This window comes from Benincasa hispida, chromosome 9 (assembly GCF_027475165.1).
Source record: "Benincasa hispida cultivar pf3 chromosome 9, pf3_genome.v1.1, whole genome shotgun sequence".
Taxonomy (NCBI): domain Eukaryota; kingdom Viridiplantae; phylum Streptophyta; class Magnoliopsida; order Cucurbitales; family Cucurbitaceae; genus Benincasa; species Benincasa hispida.
Window position 1 is genome coordinate 17,621,167 of NC_143486.1, and position 27,689 is coordinate 17,648,855.

Sequence of the window (27,689 nt, forward strand, 5' to 3'; positions counted from 1 at the left end):
TTATAAATTTCACAATCTAATTATTAGAAGTTCCATAATTGGACGAATTTAAATTGAATCCACCATATTCTTTTTTAATTATAAATTTCACAATCTAATTATTAGAAGTTCCATAATTGGACGAATTTAAATTGAATCCAAACTTCTGTTATCCACTCAATTTAAATTAATTATCTTCTCTAATTTGGATCCAAACTCCAAAATTAAAGATGATAAAATTTAAAACCACAATTTTTTCTTCTTCTTAAATTTCAAATTTCTTTTAATTTTCAAAATCCCAATTCTTTTTCTTTTCTTTGTTTTCAAATCTTTGTCCAAAATAAATCCAAAAATTATGAATCTCTCATCAAATTAATCTCAAATCAATTAACTTTTCCAATTAACTTAATTTTGGCTCCAAACCAAAATTAAAGGAACATACGATCCAATATTCGAAATAAAATTACATCATTCCAAATGTTAATCAATTTAAAAAATCACACTTTTTCCCAAGTAAATTAATCCATTTCCCCCTTAAATTGAATTAAAATTCCAGTTTTTTACAAATATCTTTTTTATATTAATTACTTGCCTCCTAAATTAAATTTTTAACATCAATTTATCAAAATAACGTCAAAATATTTCAAGATAATTTAATGAAAATTACCTGAAAATTTCTGGATGTTACATTAACCGACATCCACATGTATTTGTTTTCAAATATTATACAATCTCTCCAAATCTTCGAGTTCTTGCTTCTTTTCAATTTTTCTCTCGTGATCTTTCACAGATCTCCCACAAATATTGTGCAATCTTGCAAATTTTACACCCAATTTATGTTTTTTTTGCCGATTATGTAAATAGATTCACCAATTACCTTTTCAATTTTTTTCCTAATATTTGACAATGTGATTATTTAATTTTTGAAAGATTTGAGACGTACGAGTAAGATTTAGGAAAATTATGTGAATCTGGATCCTCATAAAAAAAGTTCAAACGAATTGATACTTTGAATATAAGAAAATGTAACTTTTTATATAAATTTTGATGGTTGAACTCGGCCGAGATAAAAAACTATTTCAACGAGTTTTCAAAGAGAGTGCTAGTTTTGAAAGATTAAAATCTCCAGATGCTATTTATGATAATTTTTGTATTTGTTAATACTTGGCAGTTTTGACCCATGTTTGTTGAAAGTTTTCAATTTCATCCAACTAATTACATTTCTAACTCATGTAAATTACAAATACTCATTATACTTTTAACTTGTGTAAATATTTGTAATTTTAACTATAGACTTTTAAAGTGTTATCATTTTAAATTCAGAAATTGATAAAATTTTAGAGATTACAACTATCCTATGTATTGTTTATTTAATTTAGTTCCTATCAAATATTTGAACTAGAATATTAACTTTCCACTATATTTTTCCATGACCTATTTTAAAAAAGAAGGTCAATAAAAATGTTTCGTCAACCTCGCATAATTCTTAAAGCCATCTTGGATAGATTTTAATTTTTTTTTTTTTTTTTTTAATTTTTTATTTTCACATGTATTTGTTTTTTTTCCCTTAATTTCAATATCGATTTTCACATTACTTTAGAAAAAAAAAATCTTAAATTCTAATCAAATTTTTTTTTAAAAAAAACAAAGTTTTAAAAACTATTTTTTCGTTTTCAAAACTTAACTTGATTTATCGATAAAAAACGAAAATATAACCTAACATAAAAACTTATATGCTGAAGTAGGATTTATAAGTTTAAATTTTAATTTTTTGATTTTTTTTTTTGTTAATTATATGTTATAAAAATTAATTGCATTTCTTTTTTTATTTAATATAATATATATTTGTTGTATTTTTGTTACTTTTATTAAGGGATACTGTAAAGTTTTGTTTAATATCCTTATTTTTTTTTTATTTTATTATTTATAACTGTATATTAATTAAGACAAAAAAAAAATATCTCAAATAAAAATATATAAAATATAATATACGAACAACTATATTATTCATATAAAATAAAAAATATACAAAATATAATATACGAATAACTATATTATATCAATATATATTTAGGCCTGGCAAATTATATACTCGTTGAATCAAGATGCTTAATATGTTTGTTATCAAACTCATATGTTTCGAGAAAGTCACAATATTATGTGTGAAAGTGTTGACAACCACCTAAAATAACTTTTGAAAAAAAATGAATTTATGAAATAAGTTAGTTCAAGAAAAACACTTGAAATCAATTTCCATATAAGTGCTCTTTGAGTGTTTAATATTAAATCTCTCTTTAATTTGTATAATAACAAAATAACCAAAATACCATCACTAATTCCCTACTTCATTTCCACGGAGTTGTCGTAAGCCGTGACCAATTCCGCATGATCAAACCCTGCACTATCACCTCCAATGGCCAACTCTTATAACCCCTTGACAACAAATTCCAATAATGACCACTTCCAGCCACTAACTCTAGCGATCAACTTTGTCGACTGATTGCATCAATTATCTCCAACAAGCAGCTCCTAAATACTAGCTCTAGTGATATGTTAAATCAATCATAAGCGGGCGGAAAAAAAACTTGGCCAGTTAAAGTGTTTTTAAATGATTGTTCATGGTGGTTAATAGCTATTCTTTGAAGTAATTGAACATTAATAGAAACACTTTTAGTATATGGGAAATGAACAAACTTATATATAAAAAAACTTTTGCACATGAGTGTTTTTTTTATTTTAAGCAATTTCTATCCAAAATGTTTACACGAAAACAAGTTTTTTGAAACACAATAGTTTCCCTAGTCAATCCAAATAGAACATAGACATATGTCTAATTACTTAAGTTCCATAAAGGTCTAAAAAATAGTTGAATAGATGTTAAACTTGACATGCCATTATAAATGTAAAAGAAAAGGTCAATTCTGATAAATTACACGCAACTTTTTGCTGGAACACAAACAATTGCATATGGACAACAATAACCAATAAACTTCACCTAGTCGAACATATTGCGAGACTATAGACGAGTGCATATTTCCTTGGAGTTGGAACAAGTTTGAATTTTCTTATCATATTAGTTCTTAAACTTCGATTTTTGTTTCATTTTATTTAACATGTTTAGAAAAGGTATTCATTCTCTAAATAAAATTTTGTGAACTTTGTTCCTTTATAATTCAATCCTTTCGATCTAACATAAAACACGACATCAGACATGTCTCAAGATGTAAAAATAAATCAGACTCAGACACAGCATCGAGACAAAAATAATATTTAAACCTAATTTCAAAATTTCGAAAATAATATTTAAACCTAATTTCAAAATTTGTTTCTATTTCTATTCATTTTATGTTCATCTTCTTGTAAAACTACAGAAGAAAACAACTCCCTGGATGTATTTCCATATCTATACCACTTCCCAAGAGGCCGTGCTATCCATCTCCTTTACCAAAAAATGGACAACAATGGGTTTTAACACATACCCAATCCAAAATCCCAAGGGTTTTATTTAGTATAGCCACCGCAAAATGGGGGAATTCGGCTCTCCTCCAACTAATACTCACACTCACCACCACAACCACCACCGTCATCATCAACTTCCCTTCACGGTCGGCTCTGAAATCGAGGTCTCCATCGATGAAGAAGGCTTCAAAGGCGCCTTGTTCAGAGCAACCATTTTGAAGCTCCCCACTACATTTCCTCCTTCAAAGAAGAAAAAGGCTTTAGTTGAGTACCAAACTCTCGTCACTGAAGACGGATCTACCCCTTTGAAGGAGCATGTTGATGCTCTTAGTTTGAGGCCTCTGCCTCCTGATACTGCCGATAAGGATTTTCAGGAATGCGACATTGTTGATGCAGCTGATAAAGATGGATGGTGGACTGGGGTTGTCTGTAAGGTTTTGGAGGGTGGTGGCTACTCTGTTTTGTTCAAGAATCCTATGCATGTCATGGATTTTCAGCGAAACCACTTGAGATTGCATCAGGATTGGGTTGGTGGCAACTGGGTTGTTCCCCAAAAGATGGTAATTTATCTGGGTTACTTTTCATTCCAAGAATTATTCGCTTGTTAGGATCAAGAGTGTTTAGGGTTCCTTTTTTTTCCTTTGCGTTTTAGAGGTCTTTAATGCTGTCTGTTTTCTGAATTAATGAGTTCAAATGAGTGATTGTTCAGTTACAAGCTTAATAGCTTCTGCTCAGTTGATCAATTAAGTTCTGTTAGACTTGTTAGAAAACTGATCGACGAAGACTATTACTACGGTTCACCTTGGTAGTTGGATGAGATTTTTCGTTTATTTTTTGGGTTGGTTTGGTTAGAGATTCCCAACTACCAAACCCTAACTTAAAATGGTATCCAAGCATCCAATTCCAGGTCTTCTTTTCGGCCACTAAGAGTATCTGGTGATTGTGTCGCCATCGATGGTAAGTTTGAAGCTGTAGTTAAAACTCCCAACAACACATTCTTTCTCTCGAAGAAAGATCCATCAGTTTGCAGTCAATGGTGTTGGGTTTAGTGTGAAGTTTACGCGTTGTGCATTGGTTAGCGTGAGATATTTTGGAAGTTTTTGGAGGGTTTCTTTAGGAATAGCCTTTTCCTATTGTTGTTGGAATTTGGAATGTGGGAATGGATAGCAATCAAAACATGGTCGGGTTGGGGATGGGACGGTGAATATACTCATGAAAAACATGTGCGACTGATCTGCCAATCTGAGGCAAACAACTCCAGTATATCTATCAAAATGTTTTTATCTGAGAGTTCAGATTAGGCACTCCAATTTGAAGGCGAGTTTTCTTTTGATAGGAGGTTTATTTTGTGATAATTTGTTAGATTTAGTTATAACTGGCGACGGTAGACTTTTAGGAATTAGGCTACTGATTGACCCACTAGTAATCATGTGTAATTGTGAAACTGGACGTGTGTGTGTAAAACAGATAAAAAGTTGTCCATAGACTGTTGTATGATTTAAATTACATGTTCTCATAAAAAAAATGATTTACATTACATGTTACTTTCACCATTTTGATACATTCTTCGACCTGGTCATTTATCATGCATTTTATTGCTGTAAAAGTTTAAATCTTTTTGCTTCATACTCATACGCATGCCTACTAAACAACTAGGATAGCCTATTGTAATATTATAGATTGTGTATCCTTTTTGTGAATTTCATTCTTGAATGAAGTTGTTTCTTATAAAAAAATTACTTTCACCCTAAAGATTATTTTTTTTTGGGAGAGTAATTCACCCTAAGGATTTTTAATGGGTAAAGCATGCATCATGAAACATGTAATTTCTGATATTATTCTAGTTGGTATGTTAAAACTTTTAGGAGCACATGAAACTGTCTTACTACTTGTATTTTCTCTGAAAAGCTGAATCAGCAACAATTGCACTTTCTTTGACAAAATCCCACTATATAATGAGCAGTTGGCTTTCTATTGTGTAGCTGGGTTTTGTCTTTGATAAATTAACGTCCTTTATCATTATGTTTAATGCTTCTCTTCTAATTTTACTCATTGCTTGAAGATCATTCGCCGTAAAATCTTTCATTCTAACTTCTTGTAGGAGTTGTTATGTAGAGAGGTAACATCTGATATCTTGTCATGCAATTCTTCTTCTTCTTCTTTTTTATTTAAAAAGAAAATACCCCCTCTCCTCTATTGATTTAGCGTGCTTGCCAGTCTTAGTGACATCCAGTTTTATTTTTGCTCTGCACCTAGATCATCTTTGAGAACTTGGATATCATGATGACTGTCATATGTTCATTCAATACATTTTACTTGACGTTAAAACAACTTTTTCCACTTTAGGATGCGTCAATCTTGAGAGATCAGTTGAGTATCATTTCTGAGGATGCTAATGTACCTGAGAATGTCCAGCGCGAAAGCTTAAAAGGTACTGAAACTATCAATGGAAAGGAAAATTCTTATACTGTAAACTCAAGAAATGACGTGATGGAAAAGCCAGGTGTTTATGATGAAAGTTCTGCCTCATTTGCCTTGACCTCGAGCAAGAGAAGAAGAAGTCTCAGTTCTAAGTCGAGAGTTTTGAATCCTTTAAAGAAGTTGAGAGAAGGAATTGTTCTTGGGACACCAGTAGCAGATGGGTCGAGGATGATAGAAAGCAAAACATTGAGGGGAAAAGCATTCAATAAAAGTGCCACACCAAACAGAGATCGCAGAAGAAGAAGCTACCTAAATTTTCATTCTGACGATGATAGTGCTTCACCTAATAGCTTTGGGAGTCCCAGAGGAGGCAAGAAACCGGTAGTTTGTCTCTAGCCTTTGAATCTTGCATTACTTTTTGTAGTATTTATAGCAGTCCAAATTATAGTGTCATTATTGAATTGCAGGCATGTCAGTTACCTCCTCCCTTCATTAACTTATGTTTGTATGTATCAAAGTGATCTTGCTAAGAACTTAAAACAGTCACTGATTTGGATGTCCCGACATTTCCTTAGGCAGTATGCATGTGAAGTTCCTCATCCTTTAGTTTTTTTCTACTTGCCATCACCTATAATATGTTCCACTAAATCGGTTATAACTATCATATGGTATTCTGCTCTTCACTGTTTTTCTTATTACAATGACTCTAAATTATTGAAGATGATTTGGTTTCATGTGTAGAGAACTAAGGAAGATGTTGATGGAAGTGATAAGTTGAAAGAGCAAGGATTAAGTTCAATAAATGGTAACGGAGGAAACAAATGTAAACGAAGTCAACAAACTCAAGTTACAGGTACACATAGCTCTTGATGGACATAGGCTGTTAGTTTTTGCTTGAATAATTTCTTATTCTGCCTCTCAGATAAGGAGGGGAAAGAAGATTATGATGTCTTAGAGATCATCCCTAAGGAAGTGACTACAAGCAATGAATCTGAAAGGAATAGACATGTAGCTTCAGATGGAAAACAGACACCAGTTAAAAATTCTCTTCACATTCCCAAGGAGGTTGGAGATGGGGAAGAAGATTCAAATAATCAGGCAACAGAGAAGGGCGTGGTAAGCAAACTAAAAAAATTAACTTGATATAAATCAAATGGATTTTCATAATGAGTATCTCTTGTGGTGATTTCTAGGCGATTTTATATACATACATATATATTTAGCGAAGACTAAACTTCATACTAATATATTACCATGCACGATGTCAAGCCTTAAGATCAATAGAAGTAAATGTCAGATTCTAGACTTGAATAACGATCCTGAAAAGGTGAGAGAGTGGGCCAATCTAGTGGGGTGTGAGTTGGGTATCTTTTCAACGACGTATCATGGTCTCCCTCTTGGAGATAATCTGAGGTAGGTTTCTTCTTATGCTTCCGTGGAGGACTAGGTGAGAAAGAGACTAATCTCTTGGAAGAAAAGCTACTTCTCAAAAGGAGAGAGACATACTTTTCTTCATTCAATTTTAAATGGTATCACAATTTGTTTTTTCTCCCTCCGTAGAGCCCTGTGCTCAATGTGTGAAAGCTTGGATAGTCTCATGAGAGACTTCCTATGGGAGATGTGGAAGAAGGAAAAGGAGCTCACTTGATAAATTTGGGAATCTTGTTCACCTGGGAGGGTCGAAATTAGGGAATTTAAGAACTTGTAATATTGCGTCATTGGCAAAATGGTCATGATGTTTTTCCCTTGAGCCATCCATCCTCCTTGCAGTCTAGGATTGTTGTAAGCAAGTACGACCCTCATTCTTTTGATTGGATGTCGAGTGGGGTTAAATGCACATCTAGAAATTTGTGAAAAGAAATATCTTTGTGTTCTCTTCTTCTCTTTTTTTGATCTTATTCAACGTTTAGTGGTTGATGGGTGTGGTGTACCTTCTTTTCCTCGTGAATGGGAGCTTATCTCGTTCCTCCAAGTGTTGGTACAACTCAACTTCCACGTCCTACGCGTGTTTTTGATCCCATTCTTGCCGTTCTCAAGCAACCCCATTCACCCGAACGAGTTCTAGGCCTCGGAATTTAGCAAAGGAAGCTAAAGTGAGTAAGAGGAGGATAGATGGTTGGGGGATCTTCCCTTATTTAACAGGTCTCCCAACCTTATAACCATTTATCTGCTTTGAAAAATCATTATGTTGCTGATTTTTTATTGTACTCGGGGAGTTCTTCCTCTCTTTTGTTCGATTTTTGTTGTCTTTTGCCTAACTAGGAAAATGATGAAAGTGATGGCCGTTCTTTCTTTACATGAGGATGTTGAGCTTAGATAAGGGAGTCTGGTCCTTCGGAGGGCTTTTATTGTAAATCTTTCTTTAATAATTTAGTGGATCCATCTCCTTATAGTTAGTATTTTCTCGATTCTTTGGAAGGTGAAAATCCCAAAAAAGATGAAGCCTTTGTCCGACAGGTTATTCAAGGAAGAATCAATACCTTGGACAGGCTCCCTCGAGCAAGTTATCATTCCTTGTTGGGCCTTGTTGTTGTATTCTTTGTTGGAGGGGAAGGAAAATCTAGATCATCTATTATGGTACCTTAACTATGTTTGTAATGTTTGCAACTTCTTCTTTGATGTGTTTGGCACCCATTCAGTCCAACACAAAACTCTTAGTGACATGATCAAGGAGTTTCTCCACCATCCGTCGTTTACAGTGAAAGAATTCATTGGAGGGTTGGGGTGTGTGATTTGTTGTGGAGTATTTGGGGGGAGACGCATGGGCAGTCTTAGAGGGTTGAAGAGGGATCTAGTTGATGTTTGGTCTCTTGCAAAGTTTAATGTTTCTCTTTGGGCCTCGGTGACGAGTCCTTTTTGTAATTACCCATAGGTCGTATATTGTTAAAATTGTAGACCCTTCTTCTAGGGTGCTCCCTTTTTTGTTGTCTTTGTTTTTTGTATGTCCTTGTATTCTATCATTTTTTCCTCAATAAAAATTGGTCTTTTATCAAAAAAAAAAAAAAAAAAAGAGAAAAAAAAACTAACATACGAGATATGGACACTTCTATTAAATCACTCTAAAAGTTACTACCAAGCTAATTAGGTAAGTAAGAGATGCAATTGGGTAGAGGATTGGTGATGAGTCATCTCATACACATACTTGGTCATCCCGGTTAAAACACTTTATTGTGACAAATTATTCAAAATCCTTGTAGAAAATTCTCATCTAAAAAAACACTTATAAAAATTATTCAAGATTCTTGTAGAAAATTCTTATCTCAAGAAACATTCTTATAAAAAGAATTAATTGTTACAAATTTATAAGATGAATACTTAATGATAGACCCCTTCCCATAAAGAATCATCTCCACACTTTTATGACGTCATGTAGAAAGACTGTTACCCCAAAAAGGTGTAATTCTTCCTGTGGGAACTGTGCTACAAGGCCATAACCACCCTCTCCATATTGGTGTACATCTTTTTTCATATCTTCTTTTCACTGCTCTGCTCCAATGTATTGACCTTCTGGAAATTATTCTATCCTCCCACAAATGGTACACTGCCATGCCAAATGACCTGAAGCAGCTCTACAACCATACATCCACCTATACATTAACGGGTCATCCACTTAAAAAAGGAGAAACAAACTTCTCTGCTAGGACTTCGACAGAGCAGAGCATATTTTCTTGGATTTACTTGGCAAGAGAGGAACTAAAGGATCTTTGATGAGTTAGATTCCTTTTGATCCCTTTTTTTTTTCATGCTATGGTCTATATAGTCAATTCCTGGTGTAAATTCTCCCATCTTTTCCATTACTATAGCTTTTCTACTCTCCTAACCAATTGGAGAAGTTTCTTGTAGATCCTTTGTGATGAGGCTGAAACCCTTCTTTTATAATTTCATACTGTCAATGAGTTATTCCTTATATAAAAAAAACAATAAAAAAAAAAACAAGATGGATACTTACAAAGAGGGAAACACGTTTGTGTTCGCATTATGAAGAGAAAATTTCCCTAGGGCATGTGTAAGATTTAAGGACATATAAGCAATACTCCTTAATGGCCTAAGAGTGTAGGCTAGAGGTTGAGTTAGACATGGGAGACAATGAGCAAGCATTGGAGGAAGCGAAAGAGTTACAGCGGATGATATAATTATCAATGCATTATTTTGTATAACTAAAGTCCCTTTTTGTATGCCCTTATATTCTTTCTCAATGAAAGTTGTTTTCATTAAAAAAAAAAAAAATGAATTTAGGGGTAGGCACAGATATAACTTCTCCCCACATCGATAAAGCTTAAAAGGAACCAATTATGGTAACGATTGATTGTGAGCAATAATTTTCATTTCAAATAAGCTTGCCTATTGAGAAAATTGGTCGAAGTTGAGGCTGAAGGGTCCAACTATGTCAAATGTTGAAACATTGAAATTATAAAGGACATTCTCTGCTAGGACTTCGACAGAGCAGAGCATATTTTCTTGGATTTACTTGGCAAGAGAGGAACTAAAGGATCTTTGATGAGTTAGATTCCTTTTGATCCCTTTTTTTTTTTCATGCTATGGTCTATATAGTCAATTCCTGGTGTAAATTCTCCCATCTTTTCCATTACTATAGCTTTTCTACTCTCCTAACCAATTGGAGAAGTTTCTTGTAGATCCTTTGTGATGAGGCTGAAACCCTTCTTTTATAATTTCATACTGTCAATGAGTTATTCCTTATATAAAAAAAATAATAATAAAAAAAAAAACAAGATGGATACTTACAAAGAGGGAAACACGTTTGTGTTCGCATTATGAAGAGAAAATTTCCCTAGGGCATGTGTAAGATTTAAGGACATATAAGCAATACTCCTTAATGGCCTAAGAGTGTAGGCTAGAGGTTGAGTTAGACATGGGAGACAATGAGCAAGCATTGGAGGAAGCGAAAGAGTTACAGCGGATGATATAATTATCAATGCATTATTTTGTATAACTAAAGTCCCTTTTTGTATGCCCTTATATTCTTTCTCAATGAAAGTTGTTTTCATTAAAAAAAAAAAAAATGAATTTAGGGGTAGGCACAGATATAACTTCTCCCCACATCGATAAAGCTTAAAAGGAACCAATTATGGTAACGATTGATTGTGAGCAATAATTTTCATTTCAAATAAGCTTGCCTATTGAGAAAATTGGTCGAAGTTGAGGCTGAAGGGTCCAACTATGTCAAATGTTGAAACATTGAAATTATAAAGGACATTTTGACCTTAAAGTTGGACAACTATAGGAATGCAGTGGTTGTATTCACTTGGCATCTGGTAACATGCAGGTTAACCTTGAAGGCAGTCATATACAATCAAGTCAATAATCCATTCTAAAAATGTTGTCTCCTCTCTCCTTTCTCCCCTCCCTTCTCCCCTCCACCTCTCCTGATTTGTAACCGTCAACCTTCTGTCGGTTCCCATGGCCACCGCCTCTCACCTTCTCCCAAAGCATCCAATAAAATCAATCCTAATTGACCGGGAAATTTTCTCTATTAGGGTGGAGGATCTGAACAATGGGGTTAATGTTGTCAAGGACAAAATTCAACCTATTTCATTTGCCTTTCTTGGCCGGTGCTAAAATGGCTGGCATCCGCATTTAACAACTTGTTCAAAGATCCTTGCAATCAGAAATTTTTTAGCGAACCGACGGATGGTAATTCAACCATTTGGCTAGAGAAACACAATAACAAAAACGGTTTTTATGTGGAAATCACCCACCTGCAAGAATCTAGTCGTCAAATGAAGCTTTACATCCCTTCAAAGGAAAACAAGCAAGGGTAGTTTTCTTCCAACTCGTTGATCGCAGAATTTCCTGTGGTGTCCAAAAACACTACCAACAAGAAATCCTTTAATGCGGTGTTGATGGGGCAAATCCATCTCTGACCACAACTCCACAACCGGTTCATTGGCCCCTCTGGCCTCCCAATTTACTGTCTATCCACAACATAATTGGAATTCAATGGTGATTGTTGAGAGCCATCACCTGCATGACTCTTGGCCGGGGATCAAACCCGCAATAGAGGCGTCCTTCTTGATTACCTGTTCCATCAACCCACTTTATGTCAATAAGGCCTTACTTCACGTTTATAATACTGACATCACTTCTAAGCTTTGTAGACATGCTTCTAATTGGACCTTCTATGGATCTTTCCGACTGAAATTTTGGGCAGTGACTGATTTTGCAGCCTACCATCGACAATCATTTGCTTCGTACGGTGGTTGGATTGAGGTTATTGACCTTCCTCCTCCCTTTTGGAACGAAAAAATCCTCAACTTTATAGGAGATCAGTGTGGCGACTTTCTTTCTAGTGCAAATCTTTCCGACAGAGGCATTAATCTCATGGTTGATCAATTGGAGGTGAAGTCGAATCATTAGGGTTTCATCCCTACCGATCTAACCCTCCCAACTGAGCTTGCTGGTGGTGCTATTTGTGTCCAGATTCTTGGGCTTGCTAAGGAAGGCGGCGTCGCTCATCCCACTTGCTGTGAAATCCTCATCAGTTATGGGAGGCTGCAATGATGGAGATGGAAAGATTTCGCTCGCAATCCAACCTAAATTAATTGAAAAAGGAAAATCCAATAATAAAATTTTGGTTGGTTCTTCTCCATGTAATGATCCAATCATTCCCGTGATTTTGGGAGAGCATTCTAATGGACCCACAACCGTTTCTTCGGGCATTGCTTCCACATCCAATCCAACCTTCTCCTTCCAATTACCAAACCTTGGCCCCACAAAATCCCATCACCATCCTTCTCTCAACCAACCTTAGCCATAATTACTTTTAATGAGGTCCACTCTACCCTTTGCCCTAGAGAAAAACACTGCACCTCCAAACAAGCCCAAGCCCAAGCCCAGTCGGTGACTTTTGTGGGCTCTAACACACAGGATTTTTTTATCTAGCCCTACCCCCCTTAAAAAGATGATTTAATTCCTCAATTTCCAAAGGATGAAATTATCGCCTTTGTCCCTAGCCCATTGATGATGATATTTTTTGGAGACACTCCTGTAGAAAGTCATCAACAAGCTATATCCCTGCTCCCACCTATCCCTTCGGACCTGGCCACTCCATCTGAACAGGCCCATTCTCAGCCAGCCTCACCTGCAGAAAACCCTTAAGACTTTATCAACCCCCCACCCTTAAAATCATATGCCATCCCCTGTCAAACCCCCCTTTCCCTTTAGCCTCAATGACATGGCTTTTATTCTTTCCAGGCATTGGACTCTGTATCGTGGCCATCCCTACTCTTCCTTTTCCTAACAAGAAAAAAAATCTTCCTCTTCCATAAAAAAATCCAAAACTACAGCGGGAATTACAAGGTTTACACTCCTCAGTCCACTATGATAAAATGGCCACCTTGGCCATTATGGAGAGTGATTCGGTTGGAATATGAAAATTCTTTCATGGAATGTTCGTGGGTTGTGCCTTGATCAAGAAGACAATTTAGAAACACAATCCTGGTCTTGTCCTTCCCCAAGAAACAAAATTGCCATACGTTGACTATTTTTTCATTAAATCTAGTTGGAGCTTTTCTTTCATTGGTTGGACAACACTTAATGCTATAGATTCATCCGAGGATATTCTTATTTTATGGAGTGAACCCGATTACACTGTTCTTCAGGTTATCTAGGGCATTTTTACTGTATTTGTGCATCTTTCCTTGGTTGACGGGTTTTCTTTTTGGCTTACTTCTGTTTATGGTCCTTCTGATGGTGTTTTTAGACTTGATTATTGACAGGAGCTCAATAACTTAGCTGGTTTAGGAGGCGACAATTGGGTTATTGCTAGTGATTTTACTGTGACTAGATGGACTTGGGAAAAATTTCATGGCCACTCTGTTTCCTCAAGTATGCAAGCTTTCAACTAATGGATCATGGACTATCAGTTGTGTGACATTTCCCTTAGTGATGGTTGATTTACTTGGTCCAGCTCGGGTTCTGCTCGGTATCTCTCTCTATTGGACAGGTTCCTAACTACTAATTGTTGTATTGAAAAGTTTGGTCCTTTGTCTTTGAAACGGTTGGACAGAACTACATCTGACCATTTTCCTCGTCCCCTATCTTCGAGTAATAATGTTTGTGGCCCATGTTCGTTCCGCTTTGAAAATACTTGGTTACAAGTTTCTTCCTTTAGAGCCATGGTGGAGGATTGGTGGTCCAATAATCCCTGTGTTGGTCGCCCTAACCATGGTCTGATGTTGAAATTAAAGCACTAAAGTTTTTTTTGCGATGCTGGAACAGGACACAATGCTTAGAGGCTTCAATTGTACCTTTCCTTATGTCTCGATTACAGGAACTTGATAACCTAGAGGACAATGACCCCTTGACTTTGGAACAGGTTTCTTCTAGGCGCAAGCTCCGTGAACAAATTGAGCTCTTCATTACACAAGAGCATGTTTACTGGCATCAACGATGGAAATTGAAATGGCTTAAAGAGGGGGATGAGAACACACATTTTTTTCATCGTATTGTTGTTGCTCGAAAGCGGAAAAATTCCATTACTGAAATTCTCTCGGATGGGCACAGTTTGTTATCTGCAGCGGACATTGACTTTTGAGTTTTTGGACTTTATTTGGACCTCTTCAACAATGATGGTGCACATCGTTTCCTCCCTACTAATGTGGATTGGTCTCTTATCTCCAATGCACAAGCTATTGACCTTGAGCAACCTTTCAATGAGGAAATTTTTTGTGTTGTTTCCTCTCTGAGTTCTTCTAAATCTCCCGGCCTTATGGCTTTGTAGGTGAATTTTTCAAGTTCTTTTGGCCTATTATTAAGTCTGATTTTCTGATTTTGATCAACGACTTCTATTCTAGAGGTATTATTAACGTATCTCTAAATGAGACTTACATATGTTTAATCCTTAAAAAAGTTGATTCGAAGTCGGTTTCTGATTATCGCCCCATTAGCCTTATCTCTTGTGCTTACAAAATTGTTGCTCGGGTGTTATTGAATCGCTTGTTCCTTATACCATTGGTGCAAATCAGCTTGCGTTTGTGGCTAAGAGACAAATTTTGGATGCTTCCTTGATGGCTAATGAGCTCATTGATGACAAAGTTGGGTGATTCTTAAGTTGGATCCTGAAAAAGCTTTTGATATTGTGGATTGGGCATTTTTGGATGCTGTGTTACAGGCCAAAGGTTTTGGTCCCATCTGAAGAGTGGATTAGAGGGGTATCTCTAGTGCTAATTATTCCATCATTATTAATAGGAGTCCTCGTGGTAAGGTCATTCTTGCTCGTGGTACTCGACAAGGGAATCCTCTCTCACCTTTCCTCCTCATTTGGTTGCGAAATGTCTGAGCTGTCTTATGCACCATAGCTCCTCCAGGGGTCTTATTGCTACATACACCATTGGTTTGTCATCTTTTTCTTTGAACCATCTTCAATTTGTGATGATGCTTTACTTTTTCCACTGCGGATTGCATTGCTTTACAAAATCTTTTTGACCTCATTGGTATATTTGAAAGGGCTTCTGGATTAAAAGTTAATATTTCTAAAAGTGAGCTGCTTGGCATTAATATTACTGATGATGATTTAGAGTGGATGCTAACCACTTTTGGTTGTAAGAGGGGATGTTGGCCATCTACTTACTTGGGTCTCCATTTAGGTGGAAATCCGAAGTCTTTGGCTTTTTGGCAACCTGTTGTTGAGAAATTTAAGCACAAGCTTCCTAATTGGAAGTATGCCTTTATTTCTAAAGGTGGTAGGCATATGCTTATATAGGCTACTTTGTCTAGTTTGCCCACTTATTACTTATCTCTGTTTCGTGCTCCTAGTACTATCGTTGCTACTTCGGATAAGATGGTTCGGGATTTTTTTTTGGAATGTTTTCGTGGTGATGGTGGTGTGCACAAATGTGAATTCGGAAACTACTCTACGCCCTAAATTGATGGGGGATGTTGATATTGGCAACTTTCATAACGGTAATTTAGCCCTTTTGGCTAAATGGGTTTGACGCTTTCTTACTGAGCCTATTGCTTTGTGGCATCATCTTATTGTTGCAAAACATCGTTCGATTGGTAGAGTTTGGCCAACCGCTCAACATTATGGTTTGCATCTCCCCTTGGCGTTTCATTTGCCAGTGCATTGGGTTGATTGCTGATCGCACTCAGCGACGTATTGGTGATGGTTCCTCCACATATTCTGGACCGATTCTTGGCTTAGCTGTGGCATTATCTCTATTGATTCCTCCCGTCTTTTTCATCTCACGCTTCATCCCGATGACATAGTGACTGATGTGTGGTCTGCTGGTTCGGCGACCTGGGATTTTGCATTCATTGTAATCTCAATGATATGGAAATTTCTGAATGGGCTTCTTTATCTTGTCTTTTATCATCTGTTAGACTTCAGGCTACTGCTGATGCTTGGATTTGGCCCTTGGATTCTTCTTCATGTTTCACTGCAAAATCCCTTATGGCTGATTTGATTGGTTCAGTTGATCCTCGGTAGTAGGACCTTTTACGCCATCATTTGGAAGAGTTATTATCCAAAGAAGATTAAGATTTTTCTTTAGGAGCTCAGTCTTGATGCTATCAGTACAACTGATTGTTTGCAACGATGTATGCCTTATATGTCTATTTCTCCATCATGGTGTATCTTATGTTGTAGAGCTGAATCCCCCGCTCCTTTGTTTGCTGATTGCTCCTTTGCACGACACCTCTGGCATATTGTTTTGGATGCTTTTGGGCGGTCATTTGCTTTCCCTAATTCCACTTTTGAGCTTTTGGCATCTCTATTTGTGGGTCATCCTTTTGGTGGTTCCAAGCGAACTATTTGGTTGGCTTCGGTGCGTGCATACTTCACCTTTTGGTGTTGGATTTTCCCATTGCATCTGGTCAATGAAATGTTTCTTTCTTTAAAAGAAAGAAAGCTTTGAAGGTGGTCATACTGACAGATGTTCTTGGATTGCTGTTTGGGGGCTGTCCTAATGAAGAGCTAGCAGCCTATTATTTGTTTTAGTCATTTCTAACATAGCTTGTGTTTACTAGGGACTCCACTGTAGCTACTTTATGGACGACTACCACTATTCATTATTCAATATAATGGCACAATCTTTTTCTCCACTGTGATTTTGCCTCTCGTGCTTGGAATTACACTACTAATCTGCTATGCATTTCGTTTTGTCTTCCTAAGAAGGTGGATAACTGACTCTTAGAGGGGCTGTGTTGATGGAATTTGAATGGTAAAGCAAGGGTGGTCAGTAGCTGTGCCTTTAGGGCACTCTTGTTGCATCTTTGGAAAGAAAGGAACGCTAGAATGATAAGCCTTTATGCTTTAATTGCTTTTGTAATTCTGAACAAAAAGTGGCCTCTTGGTGGATTGGCTTATACAAAAAATTCTTTTGTAACTACAGCTTGTTAATTCTTTATTAACTATTGGCGAGCTCTCGCAAGTTGTAGTCTTCTTGGGAGGGGCTTTCTTGACTCCTGGCCTCTGGGCTGTTCCATTTCTTCTTTTTCTGAATATATCCTTTTTTTTTTTACGTGTCTTTTTTATATATGGCACAACCTCTCCCCTTGCTTCAGTGGGCTGAGAGATACAGCTTTAAATGACTTAAAAGTAATATTTGTTACAGGCACAACAGAAAATGAATGCAACTGACAACGAGATATTGAATTTAACTTCATGTGGAATTTGTTTTAGTTTTTAGGTGCAACCTTGTTGCCCTGTTTGCCGTCAAGTCCTCCCAACCTAAAACTTACTCCTGGTCATGGAACTTTTCTCATCATTAGTCACATGAGAAAGTGGCTTATCAGTAATAATTTCACCTCCTCCAACTACTCACCCGTGTTTCTTGTATCATTGTTAAAACCTGCATTGGTTCTAATATGGACTACAGTCCTTTTACTTTCAAGGTTTTCAACGTATTTGGAGCTCATGTTGTAGCCATCTGCAGTTTTGGCCAAGATGGCAAAATGGGTTGGCCTTTTGGCATGCTCTGGTCACTTGTTTCTTATAGTTCTTTCTTTCACACATTTTAATGAAATCATGTTTTCCTTTTAAAAGAAATTGTTCCAATGAAAATACTATTTGGTAGTAATTCTTTCGGGTGCTTTTAGTATTTAATATTGGCAAGAGGAACACCATCCAAAATGTAGCAACATTGTAGGGGTCATGTGGGGTCACTTATCATGTCTCAGGTTTCAGCCTCTTTCACTGATAACTCTATAAGCTTAACCTTCTCTGTAGTTCAGGTCTTTGGCCAGTTCTGAGATTTGGCATGTGTTTTGATTTACCTCTTCTTCAGTGTGCTTGGAGTTTGATAGGATTGATGATGTTAATTCTTTATCAGGAACCTGAGCAGCAAGAAGCTACTGAAAACAGTGATAAAGAAGCTACTGAAAACAGTGATAGAAGAAAGAGGGGAAGGCCTCGTAAAATCATGCAGGTAAGATGCCAAAGAGGTACATTGATCTTCAGTCTTTGAACCTCTTAAAAACACCACTAATGTCCTAGGAAACCTCCCCATTGTGAGTATACCACATCTCCCACAAAATTGGTAAAGTGGTAAGTTGAAGCACAGCAGATCTTCAAACAGTGAAGAGGCCAGCCAAGATAAAAGGATATGTGCTAGAGGTTCCCCTATAGGCTCTAGGCAATAAAGATCTTTAAACTTCAAAAAAGTGTCATAAATCAGGAACCTCGACTATAGGCAAAGATATAGTCTAAGAAGGAATGAGAGTGATAGATCTTGACCTGCCTTGTCACAAAGAATGAACGTAGGTTGAGAACATGGACAGTAAAAGCGTATCATATCTTTTGTGAAGCCCTTTCAGAGCTATTTGACCTTCTAAGAATCAAGGTCACAAAACTAGAAGTCCTTAAATGTTTTTAACTAGTAGGTTCTCTTTGAATTTTCATATTTAAGGACCCTACAACTCTGTTGCAAGGATTCTCGTGGTATCCAAAGGGGTGTTTGGCCTACCGACTTCATAAGTCGATGTTAAGTAACTCAACTCCACCCACTTCAATACTGTTCATTATTGAAGTTTATGCATTTATTGAGGAACTCCATCTCTCTCTTTAGCACATTTATCAAGGAACTCCATTTGTGAAACTCTACCCCAAATATAAACTTCCTAACTTCAGACTTTATAACTCAACTCAATACCTCAACACTCCTTAAAGGATTTGGAAACTTTTCCCTTCAATTATCTTGGGTGCACGCTTTAAGTCAGCAAAAACTCCTTGGACTATTTTCTGTATTGAAGGAGATTCGAAGAATAAGATTATTAAAAAATAAAAAGGGAACATTTTTTAGTTCTTGAAATTTCATTGGACAATTTCGTTGAACTTTAGTTTGTAACAATTTAATCTACTTTCAAAATTGTAACAATTTAATCTCCAAATTTTAGTAACACTTGTCCTTGAACTTTACAAATTGCAACAATTTAATCAATCTCATGCAAAATATTATCAAGATTTTGAGTTTCTGACACATGTAAATTGATAAACTGATTAGAGATTAAATTTACAAATTTTTATAAATTATAAAGACTAAGTAGTAATGTAACGAAATTGATACTTAATGTTGATAAAATCTATTTGACCAAATAGTTACAAGTTTGAAAGTATAGGAACTAAATTGTTACAAATTGAAGCTAAGGGCTAATTTGTTGCTTTAATGAAATATTCAAAGACCAAAACTGTCTTAACCTAGAAAAGGAAAAACAAAAAACAAAAATCACTGATAAAAGTGAGGGCATGTGATCTAATTGGTTTCAAGGTTGTTAGTTGATGAGCTGCTTCCACAAAATCATTTGCCACTCTCTCTTTTCCTTTTCAATTCGATCTGCTAAGGATCTTCCTTGGAATAGTATAGGACACCAAATCATCTCTTCCCTTATTATTATTTATGAATAATCAAGCTTTCATTGAATGAAAGAACACAGGGGGCTAACAACAAAAAAGGCCCATAAGAAAAGGAGTCCAACTAAAAAAGGGGTCTTCGATCAAGCACAATGAGACCTAACTGATAATTTAAAAAAGAAGAAAAAGAAAAAGAAAAAGAAATAAACCTTCAATCAACACTCACAATGAAACATTAAATACATCAAGAAACCAAATATCATGCATAGAATGCTTAATCCCTCTAAAAACTATATTGTTCCTCTGAATCCAAAGGCTTCATAAAACAATGCACGAGGAGGGTGATCCTGTGCAACACAAAAGGCTCACGAGGAGGGCGATCCTTTTATTTTAATGCGATCAAAGGAAAGGAAAATGGGATCCATCTGACTGAGCCTAGTCTACACAATACCACATCTCTCCAAAGAAAAGACGAAGTTTCCCATGGATCTTGACAGTTGAGTCTAGTATTCTACATAGTTAGAGCATACCTCTGTAATCGATACTTTCACTTCCTAATCACGATATACCTCAGAGGGCTATGGAGGAGGAAAAAGATGAAACTTAAAGCACCAGATTCAAATCTTGCTTCCAATTGGAATAGTTGTTTGTCATTGTGGGTGGGGCATGAAAGGAATGATTGATACTAAAATCTCTAAAGCTTACAAAATTATCCTTCATTTTTCTCTTAAGACAAAAGCTTGAGAAACCACCAAGTATTTGTCATCAAATGAAATATCATATCCATCTGAGCAAGTTTTTGCTTTTCTCATGGATCTTGTTTCTACATTGTCAGAGATCTCTGTAACTGTTACCTTCTCTTCCTAACCATAAGGTAACACCACCCCCCCCCCCCCCCCCCCCCCCCCCCCCACCAAAGGTTGAAAAGAATTACTGAAATCCCAAGAGTCATTGCTAGTGAAAAAGAGATTCTTCCGAGGAATATGTTGCTTCAAGCTTGAAAAGTTGAAGTTATGGCTAATTTTGGGTTTGGGCATGAAAGAAATGAATGATACTTAAACTTCTAAACTCTAAAGCTTACAAACTTAACCATCATAACTCTCTTAAGACAGGAGGTTGAGGGACTACTGAAAACTGGATCGGGTAATAGATTAACAGCACTTGCCATGATGTGAAAGCACCAACAAATAAAGCATATGCCTCTGAAACTCAAAAATTCTCTCAGCCTTAGACTCTCTTACCTATTCAAATGTTTTTCAACCAGCATTTTTATCCATGCAAGCAAAAGACTATTGGATCAGAAATATTGTTATTTGTAAATGTAAATTATAAAGAAATTAGAAAAAATCCACTCAACCGAATGAGATCAGGAGTCCACCCATCTAGGATTTTGAGGGGATGCGTCTTCAACGGACACCAACATTTCCACCAGCTGCGTTTGAATATTAAAAATTCTAGCTATATGATGGTGTATGTGGGATCACTTGCAACGCTCTAGTTTCAGCCTTTCACTAATAACTCATTTTGGTTAACCGGTTCTTTCATTCAAGACCAGATCTTTCACCAGTTTGAAATTTGGCAGGTGTTTAGATTTACCTCTTCTTCAGTATGCTTAGAGTTTGATAGGATTGATGTTTTATATCTTCATCAGGAATCTGGGCAGCAACAAGCTAGTAAAAACAGTTACAAAAGAAAGAGAGGACGACCTCGAAAATTGATGATAGTTCCAACAACTGCAGAAGGTATCCTGTCCTTGCGTCTGTGATCATGGGTTTTATATATATATGTGTATTTTACATACAACTGTTAACAATTGAAGTTTTTGTGTGTACAGATGTGGAGCAAGATGGAAGTGGATGGAAACCCGAGAAAGCAACTATAAAAAGTTGTGTAACTGGTGAGGCTGCTATTCTTTAATGTCAAATCCTTTAAAAAACCCATATAGTACTATTTGTTTCACCTTTCTGAAATTATCATTTCACAAGCCAAAAGAACCAAAAGAAAAAAAGGCTTTAGGAAAATGCCAATGTATTTTGTGGATTTTCAAGATCTGAACAGAAGGAACGGGAACAATGTCTCAGCATTCAAGACAAATGGCACTGGAACTAACAGTGTCGACGACGATGATCGACCACTGTTATTGTGGCTTGGAGGAATGCAAGGTTCAGCAAGCAACAACTCATTGAGTATGTATACAAAACTTGCACTAGCATATCGAAACTGAGTACTGTTTGTAACTTTGATTGTTTTTGTTTCCATGTTAGAATTAGGACAAACATCTGGTTCTACATCCAAGCGAAGGACAAATGGGAGTGAACAAGTAGATGGTGTGAATGAAATGAGAACAGTTGATGGAGCGCCTGAAAATGAAGTGGTCAAGAATCAAGGTTGGCCTTTTGTAAAGAATTCACCTGTCTGGAGTGCCATTGATTCTTTAGAAGTCTTCAAGCAAATCCCACAAAAGCCTCATTTCCACCCTTTAAATACATACAAGGAGGAATGTCGTGAAGGATTGGCCATTGGCTGTATGGTAACTTTTGCAAGTTTGGTTGAAAAGATAACCAAACTACAGTTCAGTTATCCAAGACATGTTTTTGAAAGCACATTGGCCAGTCTATATGACTTGGAGCAACATGGATTCGATATTTCAATGCTCTGCAATCGAGTGAATGAGCTACTATTTATCAAAGATACTGAAATGAGATACATAGAGGAAACAAAAGTAGCAGAGAACAAAATATTGGAGCATACCGAAAACAAATCTAAGCTTGCAGAAGAAAGCAAGGCTATTGAACAGAAGATAACAGAGCTGCAGAGGAGACAATCATCGATTAAACTTGAAATAGAGACTAAAGAAAATGAGATCCAGGCACTGCAATCACATGTGGAGACCATCAGAGAATGTACAATGAATACTAAGCTACATTTTGAGAACCAGATTGCCCTTCCCTTGTGCCCAGTTTGAACCTTAAGTTCTGATGTGAATATGACAATAGAACTCCGTTTTAGTTACGTTCCTTGATCATTTTGTGAATGGTAGTTCTGGACCAGGAAGTTAAATGCTAACAACTAATCTTTTGTATAACATTGATGCTTAAAATGCACCGTTTAAAGCTTTAGTTCCTGCTTAGTATAAAATGTTAGCAAATCAAGTGTGCAATGTGTAGACAAGTCTGATGTTTTGTTCATAGCAATTCCACATTTACGAAAAGTTTCAGTCCGGTCACCTTTAAAGTTTTTTAGATTTCATACATTAAAATAACATGAAAGCAATAAAAAAAACCATTTCCATTGAAAGTCAAAACCTAGCGAGAGTATATATTGTTTTGAGACTATTATGAACTCTAAGAACATTGGCCTAATTCAACAGTATAGAAATACAACCAATTTCTTCCGCTCCTCGGCTGATGTTATCTGGCCATGGACGACCTTGGAATGAAGAATGAGAAGAATTAAGGTTCTTGGACGCCCCCCACTCTAATCACCTCGGAAGAAAATTGATACTAAGTTGAAATCTCCGAGGGCAGAATGAGCTGGAAAGAAAAACTCATTTTCTATTCCTGCTTTCTTCACGATCCTTTTCCCGCTTCTTGTAAAGCCTTTCAAGAACACGCTTGGCCTCACATTGAGGGAAGTTTTCCAGATCATAATAGTGTGCTGCTATGTCCACCAACCTGTTGGGACAAGAAATTTGCAAATAATCCTCATCAAGACCTCTAAATAATGTCAATTACTCAGGTGAATAGACTACTGTTGCTATTAACTCCGCAATAGTGCAAGTAAAGAAAACAAACCCTTGCATCATGTGACCACAAGTATACAAATAACGTTGATTCTGGATCCAAACATTTAAAAGATTATAGGAGGAACTAACCATTCACCCCGGATATCAGTCACTGTACGGATGAAATTCCTACTCGTTAGGACGTACTCATTGTAAATGACCCACTCTGGTTTATGGTCCAAGCAATTCGATGGATGCAAGTGTACCACCTGTAGAACAGATTTGTTAATCCCAAATATGGGCATTGGAAGTGCATTATACAGCATGACCTAGTCCATCTTCATACCTGGTTGTCCTTCACTGTCAAGTAGTGTCCAGTCCTTTCTAAATGAGCTACTTGCATGAAATACCCAGATAGCATAGCCTTTCTTATGTTTACGTAGTAGTCACGGCTGTTGAAATCTGTGCTGCATAATTTGAGGTTAAACCTAGACATGATGCGGACTAGTTGCTCTCGGACATTATCCGCAGCCTTCATTGCCCTGTGATTGATAAAGTTTTCGTAGCACCATGACTGATCCTCATCTGTACCACAATAATTGGGTTAGGAATCCATCAAAATTGGATGTGCTTAATTGAAAGGGTGAAGATGAGAACCATAAATACTTACTGTTTTGCTTGTAAGCATGGTACACGTTCAAGAGCGTTAGATGGTCTCCATCAATGTGGCCAAACCTAGCTTTTGCTTCGTCGGCAGCCTTTTGAGCCTCCCTAGGCCGGACAAAGCAATTGGGTACTAAGAAAGAAATTGGTAATCACACACAGAGGAGGCCCAGGGAAGGTCAGCAGATGCATAGATGCAAGACGAGACCATTTGCTTCATGAGATAATACTGAGAAACTGCAACTAACTACATCAGCACTGACTGAGAAATCTTATGGTGCATGCCATCTGAGGGCATGGAACCAGAGAAGATAGTTGCTGATGACAACCTAGTTTGACAGAATAGTGCTCTAACAACATGCACGTGAAATCACATACATGTTTACTCGTTAGAAGACATGGCAGATGTACTGCAAACATGCCACGCCGATAAAAATGCATCAAACTTTGATGCACCCTGCCCCTTGTTTAACAACCATGGGCATCTGGCGTACACACTACATACAACTCGATAGGATTGGGAAAGTAAAAAGAAAATATGAAAGAGTGTTGAAGTACCTGAAAGCATGGCAGAAATTGATAATATTTCATTTGAACATTTGAATTCTGGACTAACAACGAGCATCTTTGACATCTGAGGATCTAGTGGAAATTCACTCATTATTTCCCCAAGCTTCGTTAGGTTCCCATCATCATCCAATGCACCCAAGTAATTCAGAACTTCTAAAGCTCGCATCAATGTCTCAGGAGCAGGTGGATCCATAAAATCAAAATGCACAAGGTCATCAATTCCCAACTTCTTCAAGGTAAGAACAGTATTTGCAAGGTTTGATCTCAAAATTTCAGGATATGTCTGTGGCTGCAAATCATTTTGGAAACTCTTTTCCGTGTAAAGTCTAAAACATTTTCCAGGCTGAGTTCTTCCAGCACGACCAGATCTCTGATGCGCACTAGCCTTCGATATAGGAGAAACCAATAATGATTCCACACGTACTCGTGGGTTATAAACTTTCTGTTTTGAAAAGCCAGGGTCAATAACATAAACAATGCCATCTATGGTCAATGAAGTCTCTGCAATATTTGTGGAGACCACAATCTTCCTTCCAGCAGGTCCATCCTCTTTTACTGGCGGTGGAGCAGGTTCAAATATCTTCTGCTGCATAGCTGGAGGAAGAGTTGAATATAAAGGCACCACTTTCACAGGGCCTACCTGGTCGCCAAGATTTGCAATTTCTTTATTTATTTTGCGACATGCATCTTCAATTTCCTCCTCACCAGTGAGGAAAACAAGTATATCACCTGGAGGTTCACACAAATGAATCTGTACAACTGTCCGAATAGCAGCTTCAAGATAGTCCCTTTCAGGTTCCTGTGTGTAAAATATTTCCACTGGATGAAGCCTACCAGGAACCTTCATAAGTGGAGCACCATTAAAATAACCCTGGAACTTTTCAGCCTCAAGTGTAGCACTCATGACCACCAGCTTTAGGTCAGGCCTATTTTTCAATACTTCTTTCAAAAGCCCAAAAAGAACATCCGTTGCTAATGTTCTTTCATGAGCCTCATCAAGAATAATTACCTTATACCTTTCTAAAAGAGGATCTGTCATCGCTTCTCTTAAAAGCATACCATCAGTCAAATACCTGCCACCCATAAAAAGTACAACAAATTTATGATCAAGTAGAGAACAAAATTTCAAACCATCGAGTGAAAAGATAGTAGCAACACTGATGAGCAGGTACTAGAAAGAATGAGCTTACTTTAAAACAGTTCTGGCACTACTGCAGTCTTCAAAACGGATACTGTAACCCACCTCTTCTCCAATAGTCACATCCATCTCTTCGGCAACACGTCTAGAAACTGACATTGCTGCCACCCTCCGAGGCTGAGTGCATGCAATCATCATCTTCTTACGTTTATCTGGACTATCCAGGTCAACAGCTTCTAAAACAAATTGAGGAATCTGAAACAGGCAAAGTCACAAGAATAGAAATCAGAATAGCAAGGAGAATATCTCAAACTAAATATCCATCCATCAAAGAGGTTAACTAACGAGCAAACAAATTATCTAAAAACTCAACGCCCAGGCTTCCAAAACCAAGTTCAAATTATTTTTAACTAAAAATGCCACAACCGAAAAATATGTATATCATGAATAAACATGCTCATTCCCATAAATAACTAATAGTAGTAACTTCTAAATCCTTTTAAAGGAATAATAATAATCTTAAAAAAACAATAGCAGCTTCGCCCCATCCTGAAGGGATCTTAGAGCTTAGACTGATGAAATCGAAGAACTTTCCATACTGTGCTAAACACGAATCTTAACCAACCCGCAACATCATGTGAGGCTCAACTAGATTAAATTTTGTGTGCAATATTTGACTTCGTCCGATAATTTGCTCCCTTCTCAAGGGAGGACAAATAAAATATTCTAGAATACTTGCAAATTAATAACTAAAACAGGTTAAAATGAACGTTCAGGACTAAATAGGATATATCACGAGCATTTAAACAAGAAAAGGCAAACTAAAAAAATCCTAGATTTACATTTTTAGGTTGTATTATTGGCCTAGATTGATGAAATACGTAAATTCTTGCCAAAAACGCATTACCCCTCAATCAAACTAGAGAGTAAAGGTCCTTCTAACCAAAACATCCCTAATAAAGCCTGAGAATGGCTTGATAAAGAAAGTACATAATCTAAATAATCACAATAAACAAAATAATTGTCCCCTAGAATCCAAGTAAAAGAAAAAACCAACCGCGTGCGTCCAAGAGAAAAAGGAAGTTATAAATAACTCTCAAGTTACTTGCAGTCTCGACAGCAAATAACCATCTATACATCAAACATTAGAAAGCTTTCCCCAACTAACCTGAGTAGTTTTACCACTACCAGTCTCACCAACCAAAATCAAAGTCTGACTGCTCTTTAAAGCCTGAAAAAACTCCTCTTTTTGATGCCAAACAGGCAGAGTCTTCCTCTTCTCCAAAATCTCATAGTACCTCTGCGAGAACTGCCTCCCAGTCCACCTGTTGATCAGACTATTGCCCGCATTTCCACCGCCATTGTTCAACGACGCTACTCCACCGTTCGCTTTGTTAATCTTCGCGGAGACCGAGGTTTCGTCCACCACATCAAATAAACTAACCTTTCTCTTCCTCTCCGCACCCATCAAAACCCTTGCCGGCACAGAACTATAGAAATAGCCCAAGAAAAACAGCTGGACTCTACCTTAAGAGAAAGACAGGACCTGACCGAAGCTTGCTCTCTGGGAAAAGCGATTGAAGGGGCCTGGTTTTGGAACTGCAAAATTCCGAAACCCTAATTCGAGGGAAGGAAGAAAAAGGCTACAGAACTTCCCTTCGTTATATTATATAGAACTTTCCCGAATTACACGATCAGTCCCCAATTTCTGATTAAATTTCCTCGGATGCCACTTTTGTAAGTTTAACTACGCCGACACGACGGGACTTTGGAACGCTTAAATTTCTTTGGGCCTGGCCCAATTTATATGGGTTCAAATACAGCCCAATAAATGGAAACAGGGCCCAATCGGATCCCATTTCCCCTAACATTTGGGTCCATGTAAAAGGGATAAAACTAAAAGAGAATGAAAAGATAAATGACTGACA

General features: G+C 36.9%; 2 protein-coding genes across 14 annotated transcripts; one reads left to right on the plus strand and one right to left on the minus strand.

The window, feature by feature from the left end:
• The first annotated feature begins 3,309 nt into the window (after positions 1 to 3,309).
• On the plus strand, positions 3,310 to 22,804 carry LOC120086759 (DUF724 domain-containing protein 6-like). Of its 12 annotated transcripts, none has more exons than XM_039043548.2 (10): positions 3,310 to 3,998; positions 5,785 to 5,869; positions 5,942 to 6,240; positions 6,601 to 6,712; positions 6,782 to 6,975; positions 18,150 to 18,245; positions 21,318 to 21,408; positions 21,501 to 21,563; positions 21,652 to 21,852; positions 21,931 to 22,804. In XM_039043548.2, exons 1-10 carry the CDS (start codon positions 3,504 to 3,506, stop codon positions 22,629 to 22,631), a joined length of 2,337 nt encoding a protein of 778 aa, XP_038899476.1. In that variant the 5' UTR covers positions 3,310 to 3,503; the 3' UTR covers positions 22,632 to 22,804. The 12 variants fall into 12 exon arrangements, with proteins under 12 accessions (XP_038899476.1, XP_090173607.1, XP_090173609.1 ...); XM_090317481.1 differs by having other exon boundaries at positions 21,715 to 21,852; XM_090317483.1 differs by having other exon boundaries at positions 21,748 to 21,852.
• Positions 22,805 to 22,939: 135 nt separating this feature from the next.
• LOC120086761 (putative pre-mRNA-splicing factor ATP-dependent RNA helicase DEAH2) lies at positions 22,940 to 27,483 on the minus strand. 2 transcript variants are annotated; one of them, XR_016531917.1, is made up of 7 exons: positions 26,930 to 27,471; positions 25,814 to 26,016; positions 24,612 to 25,696; positions 24,061 to 24,161; positions 23,737 to 23,975; positions 23,541 to 23,659; positions 22,940 to 23,340 (listed from the first exon to the last, which is right to left on the minus strand). XR_016531917.1 is itself a non-coding variant. In XM_039043551.2 (7 exons), the coding sequence occupies exons 1-7, from the start codon at positions 27,227 to 27,229 to the stop codon at positions 23,214 to 23,216; spliced, it is 2,199 nt and encodes a 732-aa protein (XP_038899479.1). In that variant the 5' UTR covers positions 27,230 to 27,483; the 3' UTR covers positions 22,940 to 23,213. The 2 variants fall into 2 exon arrangements, 1 of the variants encoding a protein (XP_038899479.1); XM_039043551.2 differs by having other exon boundaries at positions 24,061 to 24,186; positions 26,930 to 27,483.
• Between the last annotated feature and the right edge of the window lie 206 nt (positions 27,484 to 27,689).